General features: G+C 35.0%; 1 protein-coding gene and 1 long non-coding RNA gene across 3 annotated transcripts in view; one reads left to right on the forward strand and one right to left on the reverse strand.

The window, feature by feature from the left end:
• LOC116531495 overlaps positions 1 to 26,147 on the forward strand; it is a 130,085-nt gene extending 103,938 nt beyond the window's left edge. For both annotated transcript variants that reach the window (XR_004260452.1, XR_004260454.1), the window contains exons 2-3: positions 23,202 to 23,276; positions 26,056 to 26,147. This is a non-coding gene — a long non-coding RNA (uncharacterized LOC116531495). The remainder of the gene's footprint in view (positions 1 to 23,201; positions 23,277 to 26,055) is intronic.
• LOC116531486 (transcription initiation factor TFIID subunit 9-like) lies at positions 2,149 to 3,312 on the reverse strand. The gene has a single exon (XM_032250282.1). It carries the CDS (start codon positions 3,129 to 3,131, stop codon positions 2,346 to 2,348), a length of 786 nt encoding a protein of 261 aa, XP_032106173.1. The 5' UTR covers positions 3,132 to 3,312; the 3' UTR covers positions 2,149 to 2,345.
• Positions 26,148 to 26,417: the final 270 nt, after the last annotated feature.

Raw genomic sequence — 26,417 nt, forward strand, 5'->3', positions numbered from 1 at the left:
GAAAGATGTAGGTACTGCCCTCACAAATTTATTTTGCAAGGCATCGGTCAAGTATATATCTTCTGGACCCTCCAAGCTGGGATGAGTAGGTGTGAAGTGACTAATCCACTCTAACATCGCAATCTCCCTAAGCCTTTGGATTCCTTCCTCTATATTAAATCAAGGGAGATCAGGCATTTCCAGCTCACTCACAGTGGGCCATCTTTTAATCCATATGCCAGATAACCAATCAAATAAACCATTAGAGTCTTATTTAACTTCCTGAGCTGCAACATTAAATGCAGAGTCCTACTTAGTGGGCCAGAATCAGTAAATTCAGTGTCATCCAATGGTATGTTCCTTCTACCATTTTCCCATATCCTTAATATTTATTTCTATGCCTGGACACCTAGCGGGACTATGTATGCACCTTTCATTGCAGGTCAGCCACCCACATGATAAGAGCTTTTGTCTGTGTTTCCACAATTTCAACTCTTTCTCTATAGGAGATAAGACTCTCACTCAGGGCGATCTTAATAGATTTGAGGCTCAGTATCTGCTTCTGAAGCGGGGAGATAGAATCCCTAAGTTCATCATTTTCTTTCATCATTTTGTCCATTAAACTTAGGAGTAACCAACCAGCTTCATTATGTTCCTTGGTTCTCCACATATGGTCAAAAGTATTATGCATAGAGTCACTAAACTCCTTGCCTCTCATGAGCAGTGAATTTGGAGTGTCAAACACATTTATTTTGTATAACTCTCTAAACAGTTCATGCAAAGGACTATCAGTGTTCTCCATACTATTAGAAGTAGAGTCCTTAGCATTTTGAGGTCTAATCATGAAAAAACTCCATTTTTGATATTCTATTCCTCTAGAACCACTCCTGCTACCAAGATCTCTGTTAATCAGTGTTCTCTAGAGGAACAGAACTAATGGAATATATATATGTGTATATATATATATATATATATATACACACACACACACAAACACACACACAAGAGAGTGAGTACCTTGCTTTTATATACATTACATTCTATACGTGAGAGACTGACACTGTAAACTGTCTACATGAATTAAATTTAGTCTTTTTTCCATTGAGCTCCTTCTCCATGTAGCTAAAGAAAACAAGCATTATGACTGGTATACTTTAAATTCATTTATGTTGATCTCAGTTAGGTTCTCAGTAATGTCCAGCCAACTGTATTTGTCTTATATTTTCATTCTTCATAGTCTGAGAGGCTGGTGTCATGGCCTCTTTGCTCCTGAAACTTCCTATATTTCCCCAACCAAACAAGTCATTTGTATACTAGATTTGACTGCTCTCATATCCTCAAAAACATTACTGTCCGGTTGTTTCCTGTTTCTTAGAATGACTTTCCCCTAATGACCTGCATCTTTTCTGTCAGCCAACAACAATTTGTAATATCAGCCATGTTAACAAAACAACAATAAACTAGTTTTGCCGTATCTCCTGCTCCAGTTAACTCAGCATACACCATTTCTCTCTTACTTTATACGTGAAAAATTCTCTATAAATTAGTTTATTTTTGTTTTCTTCAGCTGGCTCTCTTCCCTGTTTCCCTTGAATACAGTGTAGTCAGGCTTTAGTCTCCAACATTCCACTGATACAGCTCAACAGTGAGCTCTATTATTAATGCAGTGGGCAATTCTCTATGGTTAAATTATATAATTCATAATTTGCCTTCGACAAAGTTAGTAATTCCCTTATTTCATAAAAACATATTTTTCTCCACTTGAATTCTGGAAAACTCGTGGCTCTTTATCCTCTTCAGCTTAATTAGTATCTCCTAAATTTCTTTTTTTTTTTTTTTTTTTTTTTTGAGATGGAGCTTCGCTCTTGTTGCCCAGGCTGGAGTGCAATGGCGCAATCTCGGCTCACCGCAACCTCCGCCTCCTGGGTTCAGGCAATTCTCCTGACTCAGCCTCCTGAGTAGCTGGGATTACAGGCACGCACCACCATGCCCAGCTAATTTTTTGTATTTTTAGTAGAGATGGGGTTTCACCATGTTGACCAGGATAGTCTCGATCTCTTGACCTCGTGATCCACCCGCCTCGGCCTCCCAAAGTGCTGGGATTACAAGCGTGAGCCACCGCGCCCGGCTCTAAATTTATTTATTTATTTATTTATTTATTTTCAAGTTAATGAATGACAACTTTATTTTTCTTACATTTTTAAGGCTGAACCTTCATTTAAATTGAAAAATACGGTAATTGTATTTACTCATTAAATATTATTAAAGTTTTCTAAAACACAACTTGAAAACATCCAGCATGCATGTTTAATATCAGTACAATAAATTCAAGACCAAGTACACATGTTACATGCAGCAAGGCTAGATTACAAATTATCATAGTCGTCGTTATCATCATCATCATCTTCATGTTTTCTTTTCAATGCATTTGATGATTCATTGGCAGTATTTTGTGATGACACCATATTAGTGGTACTAAGAATGTTTTTGGACCCAATTAATGATGGATTAATGAGAACATCCTGAACTGCTGAAGTTGCAGGAATTGAAACTTTTATAGCTGGAGACTGCGATGTAGGCATCTGTACTGTAAACCTTTGTCCCGTGAGGGACATGGGAGTCCCCACTTTAGTTGAAACAGACATGGTCTGTGGGGTTGGTGTGCCTAGTGTGGGAGTACTTGGTCTGCTAGTAACTGAACCAACACTTAACCGCGGGACTGTTATTCTTCCTGCAGAAGTTGATGCCTTTTTCTGTAAAGATTTCAGCCTATAGTTTGGAGCTGTTAAGCAATACCTATCAGGTGGCAACCTAGGACCTGAATATGGCTTGATTAATGGCAAAGGCATTTGATTTCTTTGCCTTGCAATATCTAATAAAAAATCTCTTAGGGGAGGAGAAGTAAAAGTCTGGTCAGCGCGGCACTGGATTGCCAATCGCACATCATCTGCATCAACAGTAGCTTTCTTAGCATGGCTTGAATAAATTTTTGCATCATCTAGAATTGTGGTCACATATCGGAATGCAAACTCCAACATCTGATTTATAACTCTTGGCTCATGTTCTGTAATCCCCATATCCTTCAGGATTTGTGCCATCGTCTGTGCATCTTTCGGCGTGCTCTTGGGAGAAGCCATCTTGCCAGACTCCATGATATCCAATGATCAGACTTCTCGAGCTAAATCACCCACATTAATGTATCTCAGTCCTGATTTTGATGCAAGTTCTTTGCCTAGTGTGGTTTTTCCAACCCCTGGTGTACCGGTGAGCAGGATGTTCGGAAGCAACATGGTCCTCGCTGCGACTGCTTCGATCACCTCGCTCAAGCGCCCTTTGCACGACCCTAAATTTATTTTTTAATAGTTACTCCTTATTTCCCAATTCCTAAAGTTTGGAATGTCCACTGTCTAACATCCAGAATTTCCATTTGATCTGCTAATAGAACTCTAACAAGAGATTATAAACATTATTTGGCTGCTCGACTGAATCTTGAACTCATCGGCAGTCTTTGCTAAATGAAATTGAGACCCCACATATTTCTTAGAATACAATAGAAGAAAGAATTTAATGACTTACAGAGATAGGAAAATTAGAGCAGATTCTTCATGTGTGACATGCTGATTCACACTCTACCATGTCACACAGTAAGTCCTAGAAAACAATTCCTGGATCATGTCATTGACAATACATGAGAGAGTGTAACACCAACCTCAGCAATGGAAACTCATTACAGTAACTGTTTCCTTCAGCCTATCATCTGAAGTACTGTTCCTAAATGAGATTCCTGTTTTTAGTGGGGAGGATGGACTTCCAGAGTAGCATGTTGAACTGTAGCAGCTATCATCTAAAGTCCCAGTGGGCATCGTTATTATAATTGGGAATGGGCCCAGACAGGTAGCCACAAAATTTGAACCATGACAATCTGTAGTGGAAACTGATGAGACTTTAAGGACCTGGGAAGCCCAACAGGGTCCTGCTTATTTGCACAACCATGACCACAGCAACACAAATCATCTTTGACTGGGGTTAATCTACCCACCTCTACCTGGGTATACAGCCACTGATCTGGCAAGTACTATTTTTCTATTCCTTAATGAGGGAATGCTGGCAGCACTTGTATGTGTTTATTTTCTAATTGGCAACAATATACCTACAATATTGGCTGAGGCTTATATCAGCTCTCTAGATTCATAACAATTTTGTTCAAAGAAACTGTTATCACAGGATATCCCATTAGGTACCTGTACTGATTATTTAAGATGATATATCTAGGTTGGTAGGAAGTCACCGGTATTTTAGATTCCTTGGTAAGTTACTTTGGTGCCTGAGGAAGGGAGATAAACCAAATAAAAATTCAGCCTCCTGAATTGTTATAATTATCATGTAAATTATTTTCTGAGTGCCTCTTCAAAGTAAAAGATATATCCTACATCTTATATCATCTTCAAGTATGAAACAAGCAAACCCTGATGATTATCTTTTAGTTTTGGAGTCTACATATATCAACTTTCTCTGTTCCATTTCCTATGTGAACTCTAGCTTGGAAGCTGTAATAATTTTAAGCTGATTAAGGCTGAAGTACAAGCATAAAGGGGACTTCATTTTGAGGATCTAATTTTATAACTTAGTGTGTGTAAAAATTATTACATACACATTCTGAAGCAAGCTTAGATAGATTAATTACAGAAGAAGAACTAGGATTTTATTGTTGCTATTGGCTATTTTGTTTTGTTTTGTTTTACCAAAGCCAAATCTTGTTGAGAAGATAAGTATCTTGATTTTTAGAGGCAATTTCTGGTTTCCTTCTGTGTTTTTATAGAAACCTTAACCTGACCCTGGTCTCCATATGACCCAAGGTTTCCCAATCCAACAAATCATGAAATCAAGTATATTAGCACTTCACCTCCACATGGATTTATGTCTTTGGACTGTTACTGGAAATGTCCTGAGGTCTTAAATGCTGGTATGTCAACTTCACTGCCTTCTCTCACATGATTCATATTTTGGCTTCATGGAAAACATTTTATGACCTGATATATAAGTGAAACTTGTTGACTGATGACTCTAAGTGATATATTAGCAGCCATAGGGAGATAAATACTGTAGCTCTGTAAAGACACAGAGAGTGGTCCCTTAAACTATAGTGGAGTAAACAAATCTTTCCTGTGCAGAAAATATCTAATAGCAGGCCAAATTTCATTGACTGGAAAGATGGGTGTTCTAAGGTAAGGAAATACACTTATTCTGCTCAGAAGCTAAATATTTTGACCTATTAACAGGGATTGGGGGGCGGGAAAGCTTGGAGGATGAATAATGAAAATATTTGATCAAAAAGTATATGATTGAACTTCTCAGAATGGACTTAGAATGCTAGTATGCTTTTTCTTTTTAATTTTTGTAGATACTTTGTAAGTGTACATATTTATGAGGTACATGAGATAATTTGATACAGACATACAATGTGTAATAGTCACATCAGGGCAAATGGGTTATCCATCAACTAAAGCATCTATCATTTCTTTGCATTACACACTTTGCAAATAAACTCTTTTAGTTATATTTAGATGTCCAATAAATTATTATCGATTGCCACCTTGTTGTGCTATCAAATACTAGATCTTACTCATTCTATACAACTATATCTCAAATCCATAACTATTCCCATTTCTTTCCCTCTCCTCGACTAGCCCTCCCTTTCTCTGGTAACCATCATATTATCTCTATCTCCATGAGTTCAATTGTTCTAATTTCTTGCTCCCACAAATGAGTGAGAACATGTGAAATTTGTCTTTCTGTGTCTGGCTTATTTCATTTAGCATAATGTCTTTGAGTTCTAGCCATTCTGAGCAAAACACCTTTGCAAAGAAGACATTAAAATTCAGGTAGACAAGGTGACATGTTCTGTGGCAGTCAGTAAAACACTTGCTTTAAAAATTGTGTAGTTATAAGGAACATGGGTGACATGCTTAATACAAATTGCCACTCATCAGTCTGACCTGGTTATTGCCACTACTGGCTTCCATTGTATAGTGTATTTTCTGGAAAAAAAAATTACTTTCAAAAATTATATATATTTTCTAAAAAATTTAGACTAGGAAATTTTTACTGTTTTACAGGAATAGCTGACTTTATACCTTAAGTATAAATTTCTAAAAACTATAAATAAGATTTTAACTAAGAAGAGAAATGAATGACAGAAATAGTTAACAATATGATATCATATACTTCAAAATATGTTAAGGGCCTGGTGCAGTGGCTTACGCCTGTAATCTTAGCACTTTAGGATAACCTGAGGTCAGGAGTTTGAGACCAGCCTGGCCAATATGGCAAAACCCCGTCTCTACTAAAAAATATAAAAATTAGCTGGGCATGGTGGCTATATGCCTATAATCGCAGCGACTGAGAGGCTGAGGCAGGGGAATCGCTTGAACACAGGAGGCAGAGGTCGCAGTGAGCCGAGATCGTGCCACTGCACTCCAGCCTGGGTGACAGAGCAAGATTTTGTAGCAAAAAAAAAAAAAAAAAAAAAATAGGTCTTATGTTAAATGCTTTTACCACAAACTCAACCAATGACACACACACACACATACACAGAAGAAATTTTTACTATGATGGTGTCCTAGGTAGATGCATGTGTATAAACTCATCAAATGTATACATTAGACACATTCAATATTTTGACATAACAATTATACCTCAATGAAGCTTGAAAATAATTAAAATATTAATAAATATCAAATCACCTTTTTTGAGGGAGGTTAAGTGTGATTAAATTTTCATTTGCATGAGAAACAGTGTCTTAGGCGAGATCAGTTTGTTATAGCTATTACGTGGATATTTATTTGATTTTTTTAACAGTGGTAAACAGTTTTTATTCAGACATTGAAACATGAAAAACATTTGCAATCATTGTAATAATTTGGAAGTATAACTTTTACAAATAGTTACTTGACATATAAAAAAGTAAATTGCTATGCACATAGAATTTTTGTAGGTGACCATTTCACACAACAGAATCCTGATAGCAGTAGCCAATGCAGCATTCATCCTTGCAGGTTAGAGGCTCCTAACACACTTCACGGTACTCATGGTGACATGGTGAAAGCAGATATGCGATGAACATCTACTTGGCACATTAGTACGAGGGACAAATATTGACAAAAACCCGCTTACTAGTGGCAATACTGAAAAGTTTACTGCTACCAGCTTGGAATGGCAGCTCATGTCTATAATCCAAGTACTTTGGAGGCAGAGGTGGGAGGATTGCTTGAAGCCAGGCGTTTGAGATCAGCCTGAGCACCACAGTGAGATCTCATATCTACAAATTTTTTTTTTTAAATCACTTCTGTGGACATTTAAATAAGAATATACAAGGTCTTTGAATACTCAAAAGGTCTCCATGTGCTTACTCAAATTTACTACTATGACAATGACATTCTGGATTAATTTTTTCTTTTTTCTTTTTTTTTCTTCTTGCTGGCCTCTGGAAATTTTGCAACAAGAATTGAAGACTTGCTGTAATGGTTAATACTGAGTGTCAGTTTGATTGGGTTGAAGGACGCAAAGTATTGATTCTGGGTGTGTCTGTGAGAGTGTTGCTAAGGGAAATTAACATTTGAGTCAGTGGGCTGGGAAAGGCAGACCCACCCTTAATCAAGATGGGCACCATCTAATCAGCTGCCAGTGAATATAAAGCAGGCAAAAAACCATGAAAAGGCTAGAATGGCTTAGCCTACAATCCTACATCTTTCTCTGGTGCTGGATGCTGCCTGCCTTTTAACATCAGACTCCAGGTTCTTCAGTTTTAGCCCTTGGACTGGCTCTCTTTGCTTTTCAGCTTGCACAGGGCCTATTGTGTGACCCTGTGATCATGTGAGTTAAGACTTAATAAACTCCCCTTTATATATATATATTTATCCTATTAGTTCTGTTTCTCTAGAGAACCCTGACTAATACACCTGTACATTACTTAATTTTTACTCCTTAAGAAGATTGCCGGTAGAAGAAGTAATGTGAGGAGTTAGTAGTACGTGGACTCACTGGCACTCCTTTCATTATGTCAGAGACATTAGCACTGGCAGTGAGGTTTTACTTCAACATTTTTTAATTGTGCATAGTGTAGTACACTTTTTGCAGTGCCACCCAGAAACCCATTTAAGGCTCCCAGCTGTTGAGAGTGAGGTCAGCAGACATCTCTACAGCCAGCCATCTCCAGGGATTGCCCTCTCTCTGCTGAAGAGAGCCACTTTTCCATGGTCCTGGCCTTTTTCAAGGATAACATACATATAATGACTGATCAATGCAGGGTTGTAAAGTGTCATCCTACTCGCTCCAATGCCAGGAAAGTGCGAATGGCCTTCTCAGCTTCAGTTTATTGTCGCATATAGATTTTTCAAAGATGTGTAAGGTATCTTATTGTAACTACAGCACTATCAGCTCTACAGACAAGCTATTTAAATTGTTTCTGGGCAAATCACCAGCTAGAAGTCATCAATGAGAATTCTTATTAGTAGTGTTTTGTCATAGAGCTATAAATTATAAAGAGAAGCACTTGTCAGTATAGATTTTTAGTTTAGGTCTCTTGTCCGTGTTTGCTTTCTAGTTGTATAAATTGGTAATAGGATGTGAACAAAAAAGGACGTTTAAATAGAAATAAGTGTTTCTATCCAACAATGTCTGACAAAATCTATAGGTCTTATTACTGTAATTTAAATTTAATTTTTCTTAATCAGTTGTGTTTTCATCTTTTGTGGGTCACTCTTCTAGAAACTTGCTCATGAATTCAAAGTGCAAAAGTCATTGGTTAGCAGAAGGACAAACATGCAGCTAAGAACATTGTAGACATTTTGCCCATTCCTATTTTGCCTATTACAGACAAGTATTATAGACATTTTTCCTATTCCTATTTTGCCTATTATAGACAAGTATTCCATGGTTTATAGGTACCACATTTTCTTTATCCTGTCTATCATTGATGGGCATTTGGATTGATTCCATGTCTTTGCTGTTGTGCATAGTCCTTCATAAAACATACATGTGCCTGTATCTTCATAATAGCATGATTTATATTCCTTTGGGTATATATTCAGTAATGGGACTGCTGGGTCAAATGGTATCTGGTTCTAGATTTTGAGGAATTGCCACATCGTCTTCCATAATTGTTGAGTCAATTTACATTTCCATTAACAGTGTAAAAGCATTCCTATTTCTTCACAATGTCCCTAAGCATCTGTTGTTTCTTGACTTTTTAATAATCGCCATTGACTGTCATGAGATGGTATCTCATTGATATTGATTTGCATTTTTGTAATGATGAGTGGTGTTGAGCTTTTTTCATGTTTTTTAGCCACATGAATGTCTTCTTTTGATAAGTGTTCATGTCCTTTGCCCACTTTTTAATGGGGTTGTTTGGTTTTTTTTCTTGTAAATTTGTTTACTTCCTTTTAAACTGTGGGTATTAGACCTGTGTCAGACAGAAAGATTGCAAAAATTTTCTTCCAATCTGTATATTGCCTGTTTGCTCTGATGATAATTTATTTTGCTGTGCAGAAGCTCTTTAGTTTAATTAGATCCCATTTGTTAATTTTTGCTTTTGTTGCAATTGCTTTTGACTATTTCTTCAAGAAATCTTTGCCAATGCCTATGTCCTTAATGATATTGCCTAGATTTTCTTCTAAAGTTTTTATAGTTTTGAATTTTACATTTATGTCTTTAATCCATCTTGAGTTAGTTTTTGTATAATATTTAAGAAAGGGGTCTAGTCTCAATTTTCTGCCTATGGCTGACCAATTCTCCCTATACCATTTATTAAACAGAGAATCGTTTTCCCATTGCTTGTTTTTGTCAAGTTTGTCAAAGATTATATGGTTGTAGATGAGCGGTTTTATTTCTGAGTTCTCTATTCTGTTCCATTGGTTTATTTGTCTGTTTCTGTACCAGTACCACGCTGATTGGGTTACTTTGGCATTGTAATATAGTTTGAAGTTCAGCAGTTTGATGCCTCCAGTTTTTTTCTTTTTGCTTAGGACTGTAGTCCAGTAGTCTGATGCATCCAACTTTGTCCTTTTTGCTTGTCTTGTGAACTACGAACCACTGCTCAAGGAAATCAGAGACGACACACAAAAAATGGAAAAATATTACATGCTTATGGACAGGAATAATCAATATTGTGAAAATGGCCATAGTGCCCAAAGTAATTTATAGATTCAATGCAATTCCCATTAAACTATCACTGGCATTCCTCACAGAATAAGAATAAACTATTTTAAAATTCACATGGACCCAAAAAAGAGCTTGTATAGCCTGATCTCTTTTTCAGTGTACTCCACTAAGTCTTCAGCCACAGGGTGCTATTTGAATCCTTTTCTGCTTAAGTGAGCAGTGCTTCTGATATTTTATTTACCTGTGCTATTATAAATGTCATTTCAGGAGGTCTTATCTGCATTTCTAAGAATTAACAAAATTCTTAAATTAATCCTTTTTTTCTCCACAGGGCTTAGCACTATTTGCTGCATTTAAGTGCCTTCTTTACCCTTTGTCTTATGGACCAGATATTAGCTTTTTTTAACATATTCATCTACTTTTTATCTGGAAGTCTTTCGAAGCTTGAGATATAGCCTTACAAAATTTTGAGTCTATCAGAAACACTCATGGTTCAATCAAACAATGCCTACTCTATCTACTCAATTGGATAGTCTTACCAAGGAGATAACTCCCATCTAATCTAGACTGGAACATAATGTACGATTGTCTTGCCTCACTTCCATTTAGTACATCTTATCTTGGTGTGTGTTTCTTTAGAAGGTTAGTCCCATACATTTCTTAGGCCTTCCTTTCAGGACACAGAAAATACACTTGTCTTTGTGTCTCCAACTATGGGACGGTCTGCACGTGACTAGACATTTACTTAAGGCACAAGCTTGGTATACCAGCTCTCTAAAAATAGAAACTCACCTCCTGTGTAAAAACAGCTACTCAATTTAGCTATGTCCAAAAGTGAGTATCACTGCAAATTAGTTGGTACCTGAAATTTTATTTTTTCTTTATTTCGGACATTTTTTTTCTAAGTGAATACGATATTTATAATTTTATGAAATCAATGGGAGAAAGGACTACTTTTTCCAATTCAAAAATAAAATAACTTCGAAATATAATAAATACATAAAGATATGGATAAATTATTAACTTTATTATTATTTGGTATTATTTGCTTTATTCTTTACTCTCCTTTATTTTCAATACACTTTTAGAAATAAAGCCTTGAAAAATTCAATTCTGAATACATTATAGGTTATATCGTGTAGTTTATCATTCTTCATTTCAAGAGACACATAACTTTCACAGCTGTACCAGTACTGGTGCTAGATTGATTATAGATTACTGTACTGTCAGCTCTTCCCTTCTATATTTTTCCTTAAACTAATTTTTGAGAGATAGTTTTCATTTCATATAGAATTTTCATTAGACAGCTATTTTTTTTCTCCTCTTTTAAAGATATTATTTACCTCTGTTCTGGTGTTTGTTGTTACTGTCAATTTGATGTCCCTACCCTGTGAGTAATTTACCTCTATTTTCTGCATGCATTTAAAGATTGTCTCTATTTCTGGTGCTCTGCAATTTGACTATGAGGTCTGCAGTTAAGGATTTCTTTTTATTTATCATGCTTGAGATTTGTTGTGCTGTCTGAATCTTATCATTGTATTTTTATCCATTCTAGAAAACTCTCAACTATTAACTCTTGAAATATTTTTCTCTTCCAGTCTCTGTTTTCTCCCTTTATGATCCTGTAAAGATAAGCAGATTTTCTTTTTTTACAGTTATATCTTTTACCAAACTGACTTTTTGCATCTGTTTGACTGACTACTACACAACTTCTTATCGATTCTCTGGTTCTAAGATTCTCTTTTTAGGTGGGATCAGTCAACTATTTAAATTTTCAGAGTTTCTAATCTCAGGAATCACATTTTTCTATCTCATTTGGATTTTTTTTTCAAGTGTCTCTGACATGTTTTGAAATAAACATTTTTATAGAAGTATAATATGTATAGATAAAGAAGCACATTCCTAATGGTGGAGTCAACAAATTCTCACACTATGAACATACTCTATGACAATGACCAAACAACAGAACATTATTTAGCACCCCAGCAGCCTCCTCCATGGCTTCTCCTAATAGCTACCTCTTCCTTGCCACCAAAGGTAAACTCTCTCTTTATTTCTAATGATATATATTAATTTTTCCAGTTTTCATTTCCATATAAATGGAGTCACACACTGTATTTTCATCTGTGTCTGAATTATCTAACACTGAATCACATTTGTGAGCTTGATCAATGTTGTTTATTATATCTAGTAATATTTTCAGTTATATGGTATTCCATCTTAGGTACATTACATCCATTATTTATCTATTTTACTATAGATGAACAATTGGCTTCTTTATAGTTTGAGACTCTTATAAACAATGCTGTAATAAATATCCTTGCGCATGTCTTTTGTCCACACATGTACTGAGTTCAGTAGAATATATACTTCAAAATGAAATTACTTGGCCATGAAATATTCAATCTGTTGCATCATAACAAATAGTTTTCTAGAACGGCTGCGTGTGACGCATCATTTTACATTCCCATTTTCAGTGTATGATGGTTTCAGTTGCTTCACATTCTCACCATGCTTGATAGTGCCAGCTTTTTAAATTTCAGCTATTTTGGTGGATAGCTATTGCTATAATGTAGCAGTTTTAATTCTTTGGTAACTATTGATATTGTGTACATTTCTTGTTTGATGTTTTGAATATCTTTTTTTTGCGAAGTACTCATTGAAAATATTAACCATTTAGGTTTTACTAGTCAAGGCAATTTACAGATTCAGTGTTGTTCTTATTAAGCTCTGACATTCTTCACAGAATTAGAAGAAATGATTTTAAAATTCATATGGAACCAGAAAGAGCCCAAACTATTGTAAAATTCATATGGAACCAAAACAGAGCCCAAATATCCAAGGAACCCTAAGCAAGAGAACGAAGCTGGAGGCATCACATGACCTAACTTCAAACTATACCAGAAAGTTTATTTCTGGGCTCTTTATTCTGTTTAATTGGTCAATGTGTCTGTTTTTGTACCACTGGTACCACTGTTGTAATTACATCAAAAACAATACCAGTGGTACAAAAACAGATACATTGACCAATTAAATAGAATAAAGAGCCCAGAAATAATGCCTCACTCCTACAACCATCTGATCTTTGACAAAGTCAACAAAAAGAAGCAACAGAAAAATGAACCTCTCTTCAGTAAATGATACTGGGATAACTGGTGAGCCATATTCAGAAGATTGAAACTGGACCCCTTCCTTTCTCCATATTCAAAAATCAACTCAAGGTGCATTAAAGTGTAAAACCTAAAACTATAAAAATCCTGAAAGATAACCCAGTAAATACCATTCTGGATATAGGGCCTAGTAAAAAAAAAATTTCATAATGAAGATGGCAAAAGTAATTGCAACAAAAACAATGATAGACAAGTGGAACCTAGTTAAACTAAAGAGCTTCTATGGAGTAAAAGAAACTCCCACCAGCATAAATAAACAGACTACAGATTGGGAGAAAATATTTGTAAACTATCCATCTGACAAAGGTCTGATATCCAGGATCTATAAAGAACTTGAATAAATTAAGAAGCGAAACACAATCTAGTAAAAAGTGGGCAAACAGGCCAGGTGCTATGGCTCACGCCCATCAAAGATAGACTGGATAAAGAAAATGTGTCACATATACACCATGGAATACTGCACAGCCATTAAAGAAAGGATGAGTTCATGTCCTTTGCAGGGACATGGATAAAGCTGGAAATCATTCTCAGCAAACTGACACAAGAACAGAAAACCAAACACTGCATGTTCTCACTCATAAGTGGAAGTTGAACAATGAGAATGCATGGACACAGGACAGAGATCATCACACACTGGGATCTGTTTGGGGGTGGGGAATAGGGGAGGGATAGCATGGGGTGGGGAGATTGGGGAGGGATAACATTAGGAAAAATACCTAACATAGGTGACGTGGGGGATGGAGACAGAAAACCACCATGGCATGTGTATACCTATGTAACAATCCTGCAGGATCTGCACATGTACCCCAGAACTTAAAGTAAAATAATAATAAAAGAAACATGCATGGTGTTTGTTCATCTTAGCACTATTCACAATAGCAAATGCCTGTCAATTGTAGACTGGAAAAAGAAAATGTGGTACATATACACCATGGAATACTAAGCAGCAATATCAAAGAATGAGATCATGTTCTTTGTCACAACATGAATGTAGCTGGATGCCACTATCCTTAGCAAACTAATACAGGTGAAGAAAACCAAATCCTGCATGTTGTAACTTATAAGTAGGAGATAAATGATGAGAACACATGGACACAAAGAGAGAAACAGCAGACACCAGGGTCTGCTTGCAGTTGAGTAGCGGCAAGAGGGAGAGGACTGAAAAACTGCCTATCGGGTATTATGCTTGTTACCTGCAGGATGAAATAATCTGTAGACCGACCTCTGTGACAAACAATTTACTTATATAACAAACCTGCACATGTACAGCTAGTGCTCGACTTAACCACGATTGGTTCTGACAGACTGGTCGTAACACAATTTGGTCGTAAGTTGAGGAGGCTATATGTACAGTACTGTGAAATGATGTTATAAAAATCTTTAAGTCATATTTTATCATAATTTTCTTTCATATTGTTATATGTCATAATTTTCTTTGGTCATTTTATGCCATTTGTATCATCTCTACACCATTTTGTTTCTTATTTTTACATTCATCAAGTTTAGGTAAAACACCGCATTACCAGTACAACTGGTTTAATATTTGCAAAACGTACAAAATTACAAAATACAGGTGCATACAAAAATACAAAATACAGGTGTAAAAAATACCATAGGAAACATTTTCCCAATTGCAAAACATATCAAAATATATAAACATGTATGAAACATTTTATTGGCCGTTTTTGAATTTGATCTTCCATCCAAATATATAGCAATTTCTCCATTTCGTGGATGGTCCTGCTTTGTTGCTTTGTTATAACTGTTGATCGCATGGGTGCAGAACCTTTCACAGCTTCACGAATTCTTTCTTTATCTTTCAAAATCGTTGACACAGTCGAGTGTGATAACTTCGTATCACATGTGATCACATTCACTTTCTTTCCTCCCTTGTACTGCCTAATTACCTTCATTTTCGTGTTGAGATTGGTGGCCTTTCTTTCCTTCTTGGCAGGCTGAGGCGTAGACAAAGACAATTTCCTCTTGGTAGACATCTTGGGAGGGGTTTGATGAAAAATATCCAAGACACAAAACACAAATTGCTGTACCGAGCCTGGGATAACAGTTGAAATGGTGCATGCGGAGTTGGTAGTGCTGCTGGAAGCTGGTCCGCGCTGTCGTACACCCAGCTGGGCAACGTTTGCACTGCCAGACGTGGAGCAGTCGTGGCTAACGATTGTGGTCATAAAGTCGAATTGTTGTAAGTTGCATAGGTCGTAAGTCGATCAAAATCTGTAATCCTGAACCTAAAATAAAAGCTGAAAAAGAAATTGTTAACCACTTAAAAATATCAGGTAGGCCAGGCACCATGGCTCATGCCTACAATTCCAGTACTTTGGTAGGCTGAGGCAGGAGGATCACTTGAGGCCAGGAGTTTGAGACTAACATGGGCAACATAATGAGACTCCATTAAAAAAACATTAGCCAGGAATGGTGGCACACACCTGTTATCCCAGCTACTCGGGAAGCTAGCTGAGAGGATTGCTTGAGCCTGTGAGGTTGAGGCTGCAGTGAGCCACTGCACTCCAGCCTGGCAGCCTGGGTGATAAAGTGAGACCCTTCCAAAAATCAATCAATCAATAAATAAATAACCATCAGTTTGTGTCCATTATTTATTAACTTCTTGCCTTGTAACTCTCACTATTTTAGTGTATGCATCAGTCAGGAATTTTTCTTTATATATTATTATATAATTCACAGAACTCATGTATTTTAGTATTTTCATTTACTCAACAGCCAGCACTAGATCCCTTCACCAAGTTCCAGATTTATGTATTTAAAGCCTCTTGACAGGTCTTCTTGAGTCTTCATCTAATTGGCATCTTGAACTTAAAACACCTAAATCTTAGGTACTAATACTGATATTCCTCTAAACCAGCTACCACCAAAATCCTTTACTGGTTAGTAAATGGCAGTTTTGGTCTTTGAATTGCCCAGGCCACACTCTTTAATTTTTTAAGTTTGTTCATTACCTCGTATTCATTCCATCAACAATTTTACTTTTGGCTCAATCTTCAAAATATATCTAGAAGTATAAACTGTTTCACCTCTCCACTGCCAGGACATTGGCCCAGAGTTCTTTCATCTGGAATATATCACAACAGTATCAAAATTTGTTTCCTTGTTACCTACTTTGCCTCAATAAAGCCTAGTCTCAACACAGATGATAGAATAGCCCCATTAAAATTGAAATCTGGGCTAAGCCCCCCAAAGCCTATTATCTTATGGAAAATAAAGACAAAGTATTTACCATGACTCACAAATCTTTGTGGGATCTGCCTCCCAGCCACCTCTGTGATTCCTCTTCACCTGCTGCTCTCTCCCTCCTCACCTGCCCCATCACCCTGATCTCCTTGCTGTGCCTGGAACAGGACAGGCAACACTTCCTTCCTCAAGACGTTTGCACTTAGTATTTTTTCTACCTTGTAAGTTTCACTCTTGGACATCTACAAGAGTGGCCTTTACGTAAAAGTTAGTCACATGCTCAGTGGAGTCTTTCCTGGTAACCCTACCTAAAGTACCCAAACTGCCCAGCTCTGGAGTTTTATATTTTTCTATTTTGTTTGTATAATCTTTGTATTTATCACCATTTAATATATTATACACTTTTCTTCTATATCTTTATTATTGTCCATCTGAAATACTTGAAAGCATGTTCCATGAAGGCATGGATATTTTTGTCTATTTTGGTCAGTACCATAGTGTCCTTTCTGGGAATCATGCCAAAAACACAATACATACTCAAAAGATTTGTTGTAGGAATGAATGACAACAGAAATAGATCCACTGTAAGGTTCTACTATAGTGTATCTTTTTTTACTGAAATTCATTTTCTGGGCATCTCAGTAATAATCTTTCTCATACACTTCAAAATCTTTTGATATGTACAAGCTTCTATATGTTTCTTGTTTGTTGCTTATTCCTGTCAGTATTCCTATCTAAAATAAATATAGTCTAATATAGTCCGAATTTGTGCCTTTCATATTATTTTTATTTATCTCCTCCTTTGCATACCCCCTCCAACAACTCATGCTTCACCCACAGTTATTTCTAGCATTATACTTTCATATATTGAGATGAAATACAAGAATATGTGCACACATGTAGTCAAAATTCTAAGTGATAAATTTTCCATGTCTCTGATAAACTGAAATAGAGAATTTACTGCTTATTTTCTGTCTATGAAAGGTGAACTTCTAAGTACTTTGGGAATATTCACAGCTTTCCTTTTGCCCTGAAACAGTAATTTAAAAACTTAATCCCCAATAATCCATGTAGTGTATATACTCTTTCAAGTATTCTTTTTATCTCTACTGCCCTTGACATTTCATAAACAATCCAGGACATAATACTGGATATTTATCTGGAGTGCTGATAAGTGTAAAGGAAAGCATGACTCAACCACATAGACACTGACTGTAACATTGGGGTTATTTTTGAACATCTTAAGTGATTTTCTTTTCTTCTGTGTTTCTATGGTCTATGTGTGAACCATTAGAGATGTTTAAATTTGACTCCTCTCATGTGTAAGTTATTCATTTCAAATATTAATGAATTATGGACCCTGGAATTCCAAGGCATTTGTCAGAGCATTGCTGTTTTTTCTCTGATTTTATTTGTATTTTAGCAGGAAGAAAGAGAAAAGCAGATATATTTCCATGAGCTGCTATTATAGACTGTTTTGGTTAAATTTAAAAGATTATTTTAAACATAAAGTTGGTCGCTATTTTGCTGTTATTAACTCAAAATATTATTTTGCTATTTGCTACATATATATGGTGTGAAAAAAATGGTGTTAAAAATTTATGAAAACAGAAACCTGTCAATTGAAGAAAATGATGAGACAAACGTCAGTCATTTTTGGATATTTATTTGCCAAAGTTAAGGATTTGCCGAGAGACAGGTCTATGCCTTTCTCTGAAGATGATTTTGAGCTCTCCAAATTTAAAGAGAAAAGGGTGGGATATTGAAAATCACACAGTTTTTACTTAAACAAAATGGGGAAATGAAAAATGTGGGAAATCTGCATTTCACATAAAATAATACAGACAAAATGGGGTAGGGGAACAATCTGATTTGCATTTGTGTCTGGCAGGTGTGGGTAACTGCACCTGTAAAAATAAGCTATCAATTAGCGTTGACATGGTGTAGTTTCAGCAACTCAGCAGTAATTTCCTTTCACAAACCCAACAATTCCTGGTCAGCAATACATCACATAGTTTTACCAATTTTTCTGTCCAGAGCAAACTACTTGAATGTCTTCTAAAGATATCCAGTGTGTTTTCTTTCATATTTTTAATATCAGCATTTTATATTATCTCAGCACTATCCAACCACACTACACACAGCCCAAAGTCCCCAAATTGCTATACTGCAAATCTGAATAAATAACATTGTGTTTTTTGTTTTCTTTCCAACCTTTATTTCAGATTTACAGGGTGCATGGGCAGGTTTTCTTTAGGGGTAAATTGCATGTTGCAGGAGTTTGGTACACAAATGATTTTGTCACTCAGATAGTGAGTATAAGACCTGATAGGTAACTTTTCTACCCTCACCCTCCTCTTACTCTTCACCCTCAAGAAGGCCCCCAGTACTTATTGTTCCCCTCCTTGTGTCTATGTGAATTCCATGTTTATCTCCCACTTATAAGTGAGAACATGTAGTAGTTGGTTTTCTGTTCTTGTGTTAGCTTGTTTAGGATAATGGCCTCCAGCTGTATCTATGCTGTTGCAAAGGACATTATATGATTCTGTTTTATGGCTGTGTAGTATTCCGTGGTGTACATGTACTACATTTTCTTTGTGCAGTTCATTGTTGATCATCTAGGTTGATTCCATGTCTTCTCTACTGTGAATAGTGCTGCAATGAACACAGGAGTTCATGTGTCTTTTTTTTGTAGAGTGATTTTATTTTTTTCCTTTGATATATACCCAGAAGTGAGATTGCTGGGTCAAATGGTAGCTCTGTTGTAAGTTCTCGGACAAATCTCCAAACTGCTTTTCACAGTGGCTGAACTAATTCACATTCCTATTAACAGTCTATAAGTGTCCCCTTTTCTTTGCAGCCTCGCCGACATCTATTATTTTTTGACTTTTTAATAACAGCCATTCTGACTGGTGTGCAATGGTATCTCATTGTGGTTTTGCTTTGCATATCTCTGACAATTAGTGATACTGAACACCTTTTCATATGTTTGCTGGCTGCCTATATGTCTTCTAAAATGTGTACATGTCTTTTGCCCACTTTTTAATTTTTGTTGTTGTTGTTGAATTTTTTAAGTTCCTTATAGATTGTGGATATTTGACCATTTTGGATTCATAGTTTGCTAATGTTCTCTTCTATTTTGGTAAAGTCAGTGTTTTGACATTTTTTCTGGCTTTTATTATAAGATACTACTAACTGATCTTGATCTCTATTTTTTGTATATATTTTCTATTTCCCTGTGACAATAATTGACTCTTAAAAAAAAAAAAAAACTTGCTTTCTTTTGGAATTTTTGACATAGCCATCCCATAATTTATACATGCTGTAAAATGCTTGGGTAATATAGTTCTTCACAAGCCCTTTTGGCTCAAATAACCTATTTGTTGCCGTTTCTTTTTTTTTCCCCCCAGCCTTTCCTGGAATTCTAGAGCCCCCTCAGATTGCGCTATAGATTTGTTACATAGTTGAGTTGTCATCCTTGGAATTACCTTCACCTCTTTCAGGTGTTGGGTATCCTCTTTTTCCAATACCTCATTAAATTTTTATTTATTTATTTATTTGTTTTGTTGAAATACATACTCAGAAGCTTTCTGAGAAAGGAATAATGAGAGCTACATTTATTTTTTTAACTTTTCATGTCTAAAATATATACCTTCTACCCTTATACTTGAGTACCAGTTTACTGGATTAGAAGTCTAGTTCAGGAACTATTTTACCTTGCAAGTAAGCTATTTTGCCTTGTAAGGCATTTTTTTTCCTATTTTTTGTCTTCTAGTGTTGTTATTGTGATCTCAGATGTTCTTTTAATTCTCAAATTTCAGTAAATTTTTTCTGCTTTAGAAAATTTTAAAATAATATTTCATCTTAATTGTAAAATTTAACAAAATGAAAATTGTTTGCTTCTGCTGTACTGTCTCTCCTCAAAACTTATAACCTTTTATTTTAGGAAAAAATATTTATAAGGTAATATCCTTCATATCAAAAAGTTTCATTTGTTCTTTTTGAAACCTCCCTCTGTTAGTGAAATAATGTATGTCTACCTCTATCCCTTAATATTCCTTTAGTAAAAATGTTTGCTTTGGTTTCTACACTTTGTGTTGCAAACTTCCCTTATGAATATGGAAAACTTTGTTCACTCATATTCACAAATGAGGCAGTGGAAAGCAATCTGTGCATGGATGGAGCTTGTCCATGGTGAGCTTGTATAGGATGAACATGTAGCTTTAAGATTTTTCACTGGAGAACCTCACATATCAGAATGTTTAGGTTTTAATTCCGGGATTCTCATTTACTTCATGGTAGATCATCCGGCCTGTTTCCTGTAGATTAGTAGACTGGATGTTTATATTCTGGAGCTTAGCAGTCAGACCTGCAGTTTCATGGTTGAGAAAAGAGCCTTTTACTTTAAGTTTTCCTGTCTTAGGACTCACTTCTTTTCATCTCCCATACCACACACCTACTACCTTTGAGCCAGAGATTTCCTCCCAGAAGCTGGAGAAAAGATAAACTTAGTACTTACCAATAAAATATATAATAGAGGGTTAAAAGTGCCCTTTATATAGACATTTTTACAATATACTTGTTTAATGGCCTCCTGGTCCACAGCCTCTGATAGCATCTGGCATCCCCACTCAGCTTCCTTAACATCAATAACCTCATCTGTGGGCAGAGGTATATTCTTCCAGGAACTTGCCAATTTATGGGTGATACAGAGCAAAGCAGCAATTTTAAAAACACGGACTGCCAGAAAACCAGGCACATTTGAATAAATAATAAAAGTATCAACATATTCAGCTAAAAGCAAACTAGATCAAGAGAATTTTTGGGTCAGAGTTAGAATACCAGGAGCCAGAAAAGATTATTACAGAAAGGGCTCTTAAGCAAATTCTGAAAGTGGGATATACCTTGTTTTGGAAGAAAAAATTAACCCCTGATGAACAATGATTTTTTATTATCTACTAATATCATCTCATTTTAGTGAATGTGAATTGTATCCACCAAACTAAACATATAGACTTAGCAACATCTCATTTCTTTCTGAGATTAGCATGCCAATTTTGGTGATATAAGTCATATGAACAAAATTTTAGTTAGTTTTAGTACTAAGCAAAGAATATTTGAACAAGGTGTCACTGTTATCTAAATACATGTGAAATAAGAACACTAAAATCTTGAGTACTTTTAGGCATATGATTTCTTATTTACAAACAGCTAGAATTCAAATGATATTCATAGATCTGACTATACTCAGCTTCTGGTTATCCTGAATGATAGAAGATAGCCATATTTTCAATAAATCAAATATATATTTATTTCTATTCATTTAATGTATTTATTAAAAATGTAAAACTTAAGAAAGTTTATGCATACTGACCAAGCTATCTTTATGTATGATAGCATAGCAAATAGAACAGCAACAACAACCTGGAAGAAGTAATAGAAATCATATTTGGTGGAGATTCCTGTGGCCAACTTGAATTTTTCTGGAAACTGTTACTATAATGGTAGATTTGTCAATGTTATTATCTCATAACAACACTGAGAAATGTTTACAAGCATCTCACATGATGAATTTTAGGCTCACTTCTGTAAATTATGTGCACATAATGCATTCCTGGTATAAAAATATAAGTACAAAACATGATGAAAGAAAAGATTATCAGATGTTGACACAAAATGAACTAAATCTCCTCCCATATAATACAGAAATCTAGGACTAGGTAGTAAACATATTATTTAAAGTATTTAATGTATGTCACTCCAGATCCACAGCACCCTAGTTGGGAAACAGACATGTCTCTATGAAATGTAAAATATGTATTTGAGACAAAAAGAAATAGTATAAACTTCTTCAGCTGGTATGAAAAAGTGAAGGAAAGTTTATTATGAAGCTTTCAATACTTGTTAGACATTTTACTAGCTGCTTAAAATGTGCCATGTCATTTAGTATTCCAGAAACCTAGATTAGGTAGGTATTGACATTCCTATTTTAACTCTGGTTCATGGTGGGCAGGTCTACACAAACCTACCTTAAAGTGAAAAGAAGCTGAGAGAGAGGCCAAAGACAGAGGCTGACAAATCTAGTTTCTTAGAAAAAAGCATTTAACAGGGACTTAAGAATAGAAGACCTGGCTGTGTCTTGGGTGGTGGCAAGACAAGATGGTGGACTCCTGCCCCATCACCCCCAGGCACAGGGCTTATGTACCATAAGGAAGGGGTGCCACAGAAGGGATGTATAGGACAAATGAAGCACAATAACATCAAGGTTGTTTGACCTAATTGCAGGATTTATTGCACCTAAATGGACTAAGTCCCAGCTCTTCCACAAGGAACAATAGATAATGGAAAATCTTAGAGGCCTTCTTGGAACTAGAGTTAATCAGAAGCCAACATGGCTAATTAATATCCAAGATGGAGTTTCTTTTGCTTCCACAACTCAAACAAGCCAAATTGTGAAGAGGTAACAAGAAGTTCCAAAAGCAAATATCTCATCTGAGAAGTTAGGTATTAGTAGTTAATAGTTGGTTAGATCATTTAAAATAATTCATAGACCTTTCTGTTCATGACATCAAAACAGAGTAGCAAGACAACAAAACCCAAAATTTGCCAATTGTTTATGATGTGCTTTCCTTGCAGCTTCAATGTTCTTATTGCAGTTTTTAACTTTTTTCTATGTGTTGATTGTAGCCCGAGTACAAAACTGGTGTACAAATATCACAAAGAGTGGGAAAAAGAATGAATGCTGCCTGCTTATGTCGCAAGGTGAGTACTAGTATTGCTACATCAGTTTTATGTGTGCTATGCAAAGTACCATGTGTAAAACAGCACTGAATGCATGCATTTGAAAATTATCAGTAACTTTCAAATTTACGTAGAATGTAAATGTAATGAAAAACGTAACTTCAACTTCACAGTGACTGGTTTTCATTGTTAAACATGTTTTCAGAAGTCTGGATGAGTTACTATTAGATTTTTGAAAGAAAGTTGACCAGTTTGAGATAGCTATGCTTAAGTTCTAGATTTTATTATTGTTCTCATTCCTTCTGATGAAGAATTAATTTAATTCTATAAGAATAATATAATTGTTTATAATTGAATAAGTATTCTAAACATGTGCTTATTCGTTTTCTCACTGCATCCTACCATTATTTTCAGTTTAAAGTAGCCAAGATGAAACATAGTTCATTTTCTTCCAAGACAATTTCCTACACATATTCCCCCTCAGAAATAAAAGAAAAAATAGTAGTCCCAAATCTAAATGGAAAATTAAACATATCAAAGCAATTTTTTGGTTTAGTTATTTTTTCTCTGATGGGTTATTCTTTGTTTTCACCTTATTATTCTCCCCAACTTTACTTTGTATTTTCTGCCTTTTGGACTCTAATATAATTTCTTGTTTGTTCTCTATTTCATTACTATACATTAAAATAATAATTTTCAAACTTAGAAATACATTATTTTTATGAAACATTGCATTAGAGTGTTTATGAACATTATCAATTTATATTTTACATTTGCAAATTACTTTTTACAATGCATTAATATTTAAGATGGATATATTCTTTTATTAGACCCATTTCCTCTAAGTTTATTGTCAATTTAGTGGTGCATTAACATACTATGCTTTGATCTTACTGCTTTGGCGTTATTACTATGGCTTTCAACGATGTATCACTTCTCAATATTAATTTCCACATTGAAAACAGGTTTTAATATTTTCTTTGTATCACTGGGAATTCTCAGCATAAAAAGAATTCTATGGCTATTTTAGGGTGATAATATTAAATCAATCTAAAATTTAATGAGACAACAAACCAGGCTTCCATAATTCTTACCATGAAATTAATGTCACTGGAAACGGATATTTTGTCAACATATTTAACTTTAAAACTATTGCAGGTAAAGCTTTTAAAGGAGTCTTAAGCTTTTCTTTAAATATATAAAAATACACACACATATATATATATATATATAATATTTTGGATAATAAATATGTAGGAAAATTCTTGATATGAAGTTCTTGCTAGAAACCCTTGTTTCTATTATCAGTACACACACACACACACACACACACATTTGTTGACTAGGAAATAACATTTACTTTGAGATGGAATTTGTGTGTATAGAAATTTTTCAGAAAATTCATTTGTTTAATATTTAAGTTTCATTAGTTCAAAGAAATAATACTTTAAAAATATTTATCTTTCTCTTAGCATTTTAATAAAGTATCTTCAGATTATATGTAAATTCTAATTGTAGCAATTATATCTTAGTGTTTAATAAGTATATGCCCACATATAGTATACTCACCTACATTATTTTAAAGTTTATATTTCTTAATATTTTTTCTCTGTAATCTCCATTTTATTTTAAATTGGTACTCAAAATGTATTTGTTATTGAATGAATTCTTGAAGAAAAGCATTTATATCATACTACAGATGAATAGCTAACTTTCAGGTAAACATTGAAAAACAAAATACCCTTAAAGTACAGGAGAATTCCATACAAGCCATTCTCATAGTAATAAAAAAATGGCTAAGAATCACTCATCTTTTAATTACACTAGTTTATATCTTCTGGTTAATTGCTAGTGATCAAATAAAGAAAATAAATGAAAAATGAGTCACCAAAAAATTAAAAATAAATAAGTTCTACATTTCTAAATATTTCTTAAAATCTTGATTTATCTTCATTCTTATCAGTCTTCAACAAAGTAAGTTTTTTTTTTTTATATTCTCTAAAGATTCTTGGTGCCATCATATTAAGATTCATCACACATTTCTGCAAAAAAAAAAAAAAAAAAAATGCTCCCTACTTCTGTCTGAAAGGAAAGAAGAGACTTTGTCCTGTTAATTACAATGATAATTCTCTACTAGAATTTCCTGTTTGAGAAAAGAGTGAGATAACTACAAAAGTTGCTTCTGCTCTTATTTTAATAAATATTTCTCATAAATAAAGTTTTTTTTTAAAGTTTTGCTATTACAAAAGTTAAACTTTTTATAAAAGAAAGGGAGTGGTTTCATAACATACTAAAGTTACAGACGCTGTACCTTGCTCTCTCTATATAAAGACAACAAATCCTAGCATGATCTTCAGAGAACTTGTATACTACTTCTGTAATGGAGTAATTGACATGTGAGCATTTCAAGTATAAAACTTTCTGAAATTCAAGAAATTATGTCGTGTCATTCAAAAACATTGAATCAATTACCATTGTTTGAGCTAAACAGAATTAAGCAACTTTATAAGTACCTGTGTTTCTTAAAATTTTAATAAGCCTAGCTACCAAAAATTTCTTTCTTAGATCTTGAATGCCTCAGGAATCTTCAGTTTTGTCTGTGTACTTCTTGCACTCTTAGCTCATGCCTCCCCTTATATTGTGATTTGTGTGTATAGATCCTATCTTCCCAATAAATTATTACCTTTAAATGGTGGGTATACTTATCTTATGCATCTTAGCATCTCGTTTCTCTAGAAAAAAAATGCTATATGCAAAAGAGGTTTTCATGAAATTATTGGTCTTGGTCACTTACTTACAGGGTGGTAGAAGCCTGGTAGAAGGGGACAAGAGAGTACCTCAGGGAGCTGGCTGGCAAAAAGAGCAAGGAATTATCTGAAACAGGAATGTGAGGAACTAAATGTCACTTGTTCTCAGCTGTGGAGTATACTCACTATTCTAGGAAAGTTGTAAAATATCTCACAGGGAATCCCATTCCATCTACACAAAATAGAGCCAACATATGTATAAACTTTTTATCAACCCTTGCTGTATAGACAAAAGAAGATTATATTTCTTTCCAAGTACAACTAGAACATGCTATAACTCTGTAAGGGAGCCTGTGCCCTCCTCGTATCAAGAGTGATGGTCACACATAAACCCTCTTCTTATTGATGTTACACA

Source organism: Sapajus apella, unplaced genomic scaffold, assembly GCF_009761245.1.
Source record: "Sapajus apella isolate SASKATOON/1434 unplaced genomic scaffold, GSC_monkey_1.0 scaffold3, whole genome shotgun sequence".
NCBI classification, from domain to species: domain Eukaryota; kingdom Metazoa; phylum Chordata; class Mammalia; order Primates; family Cebidae; genus Sapajus; species Sapajus apella.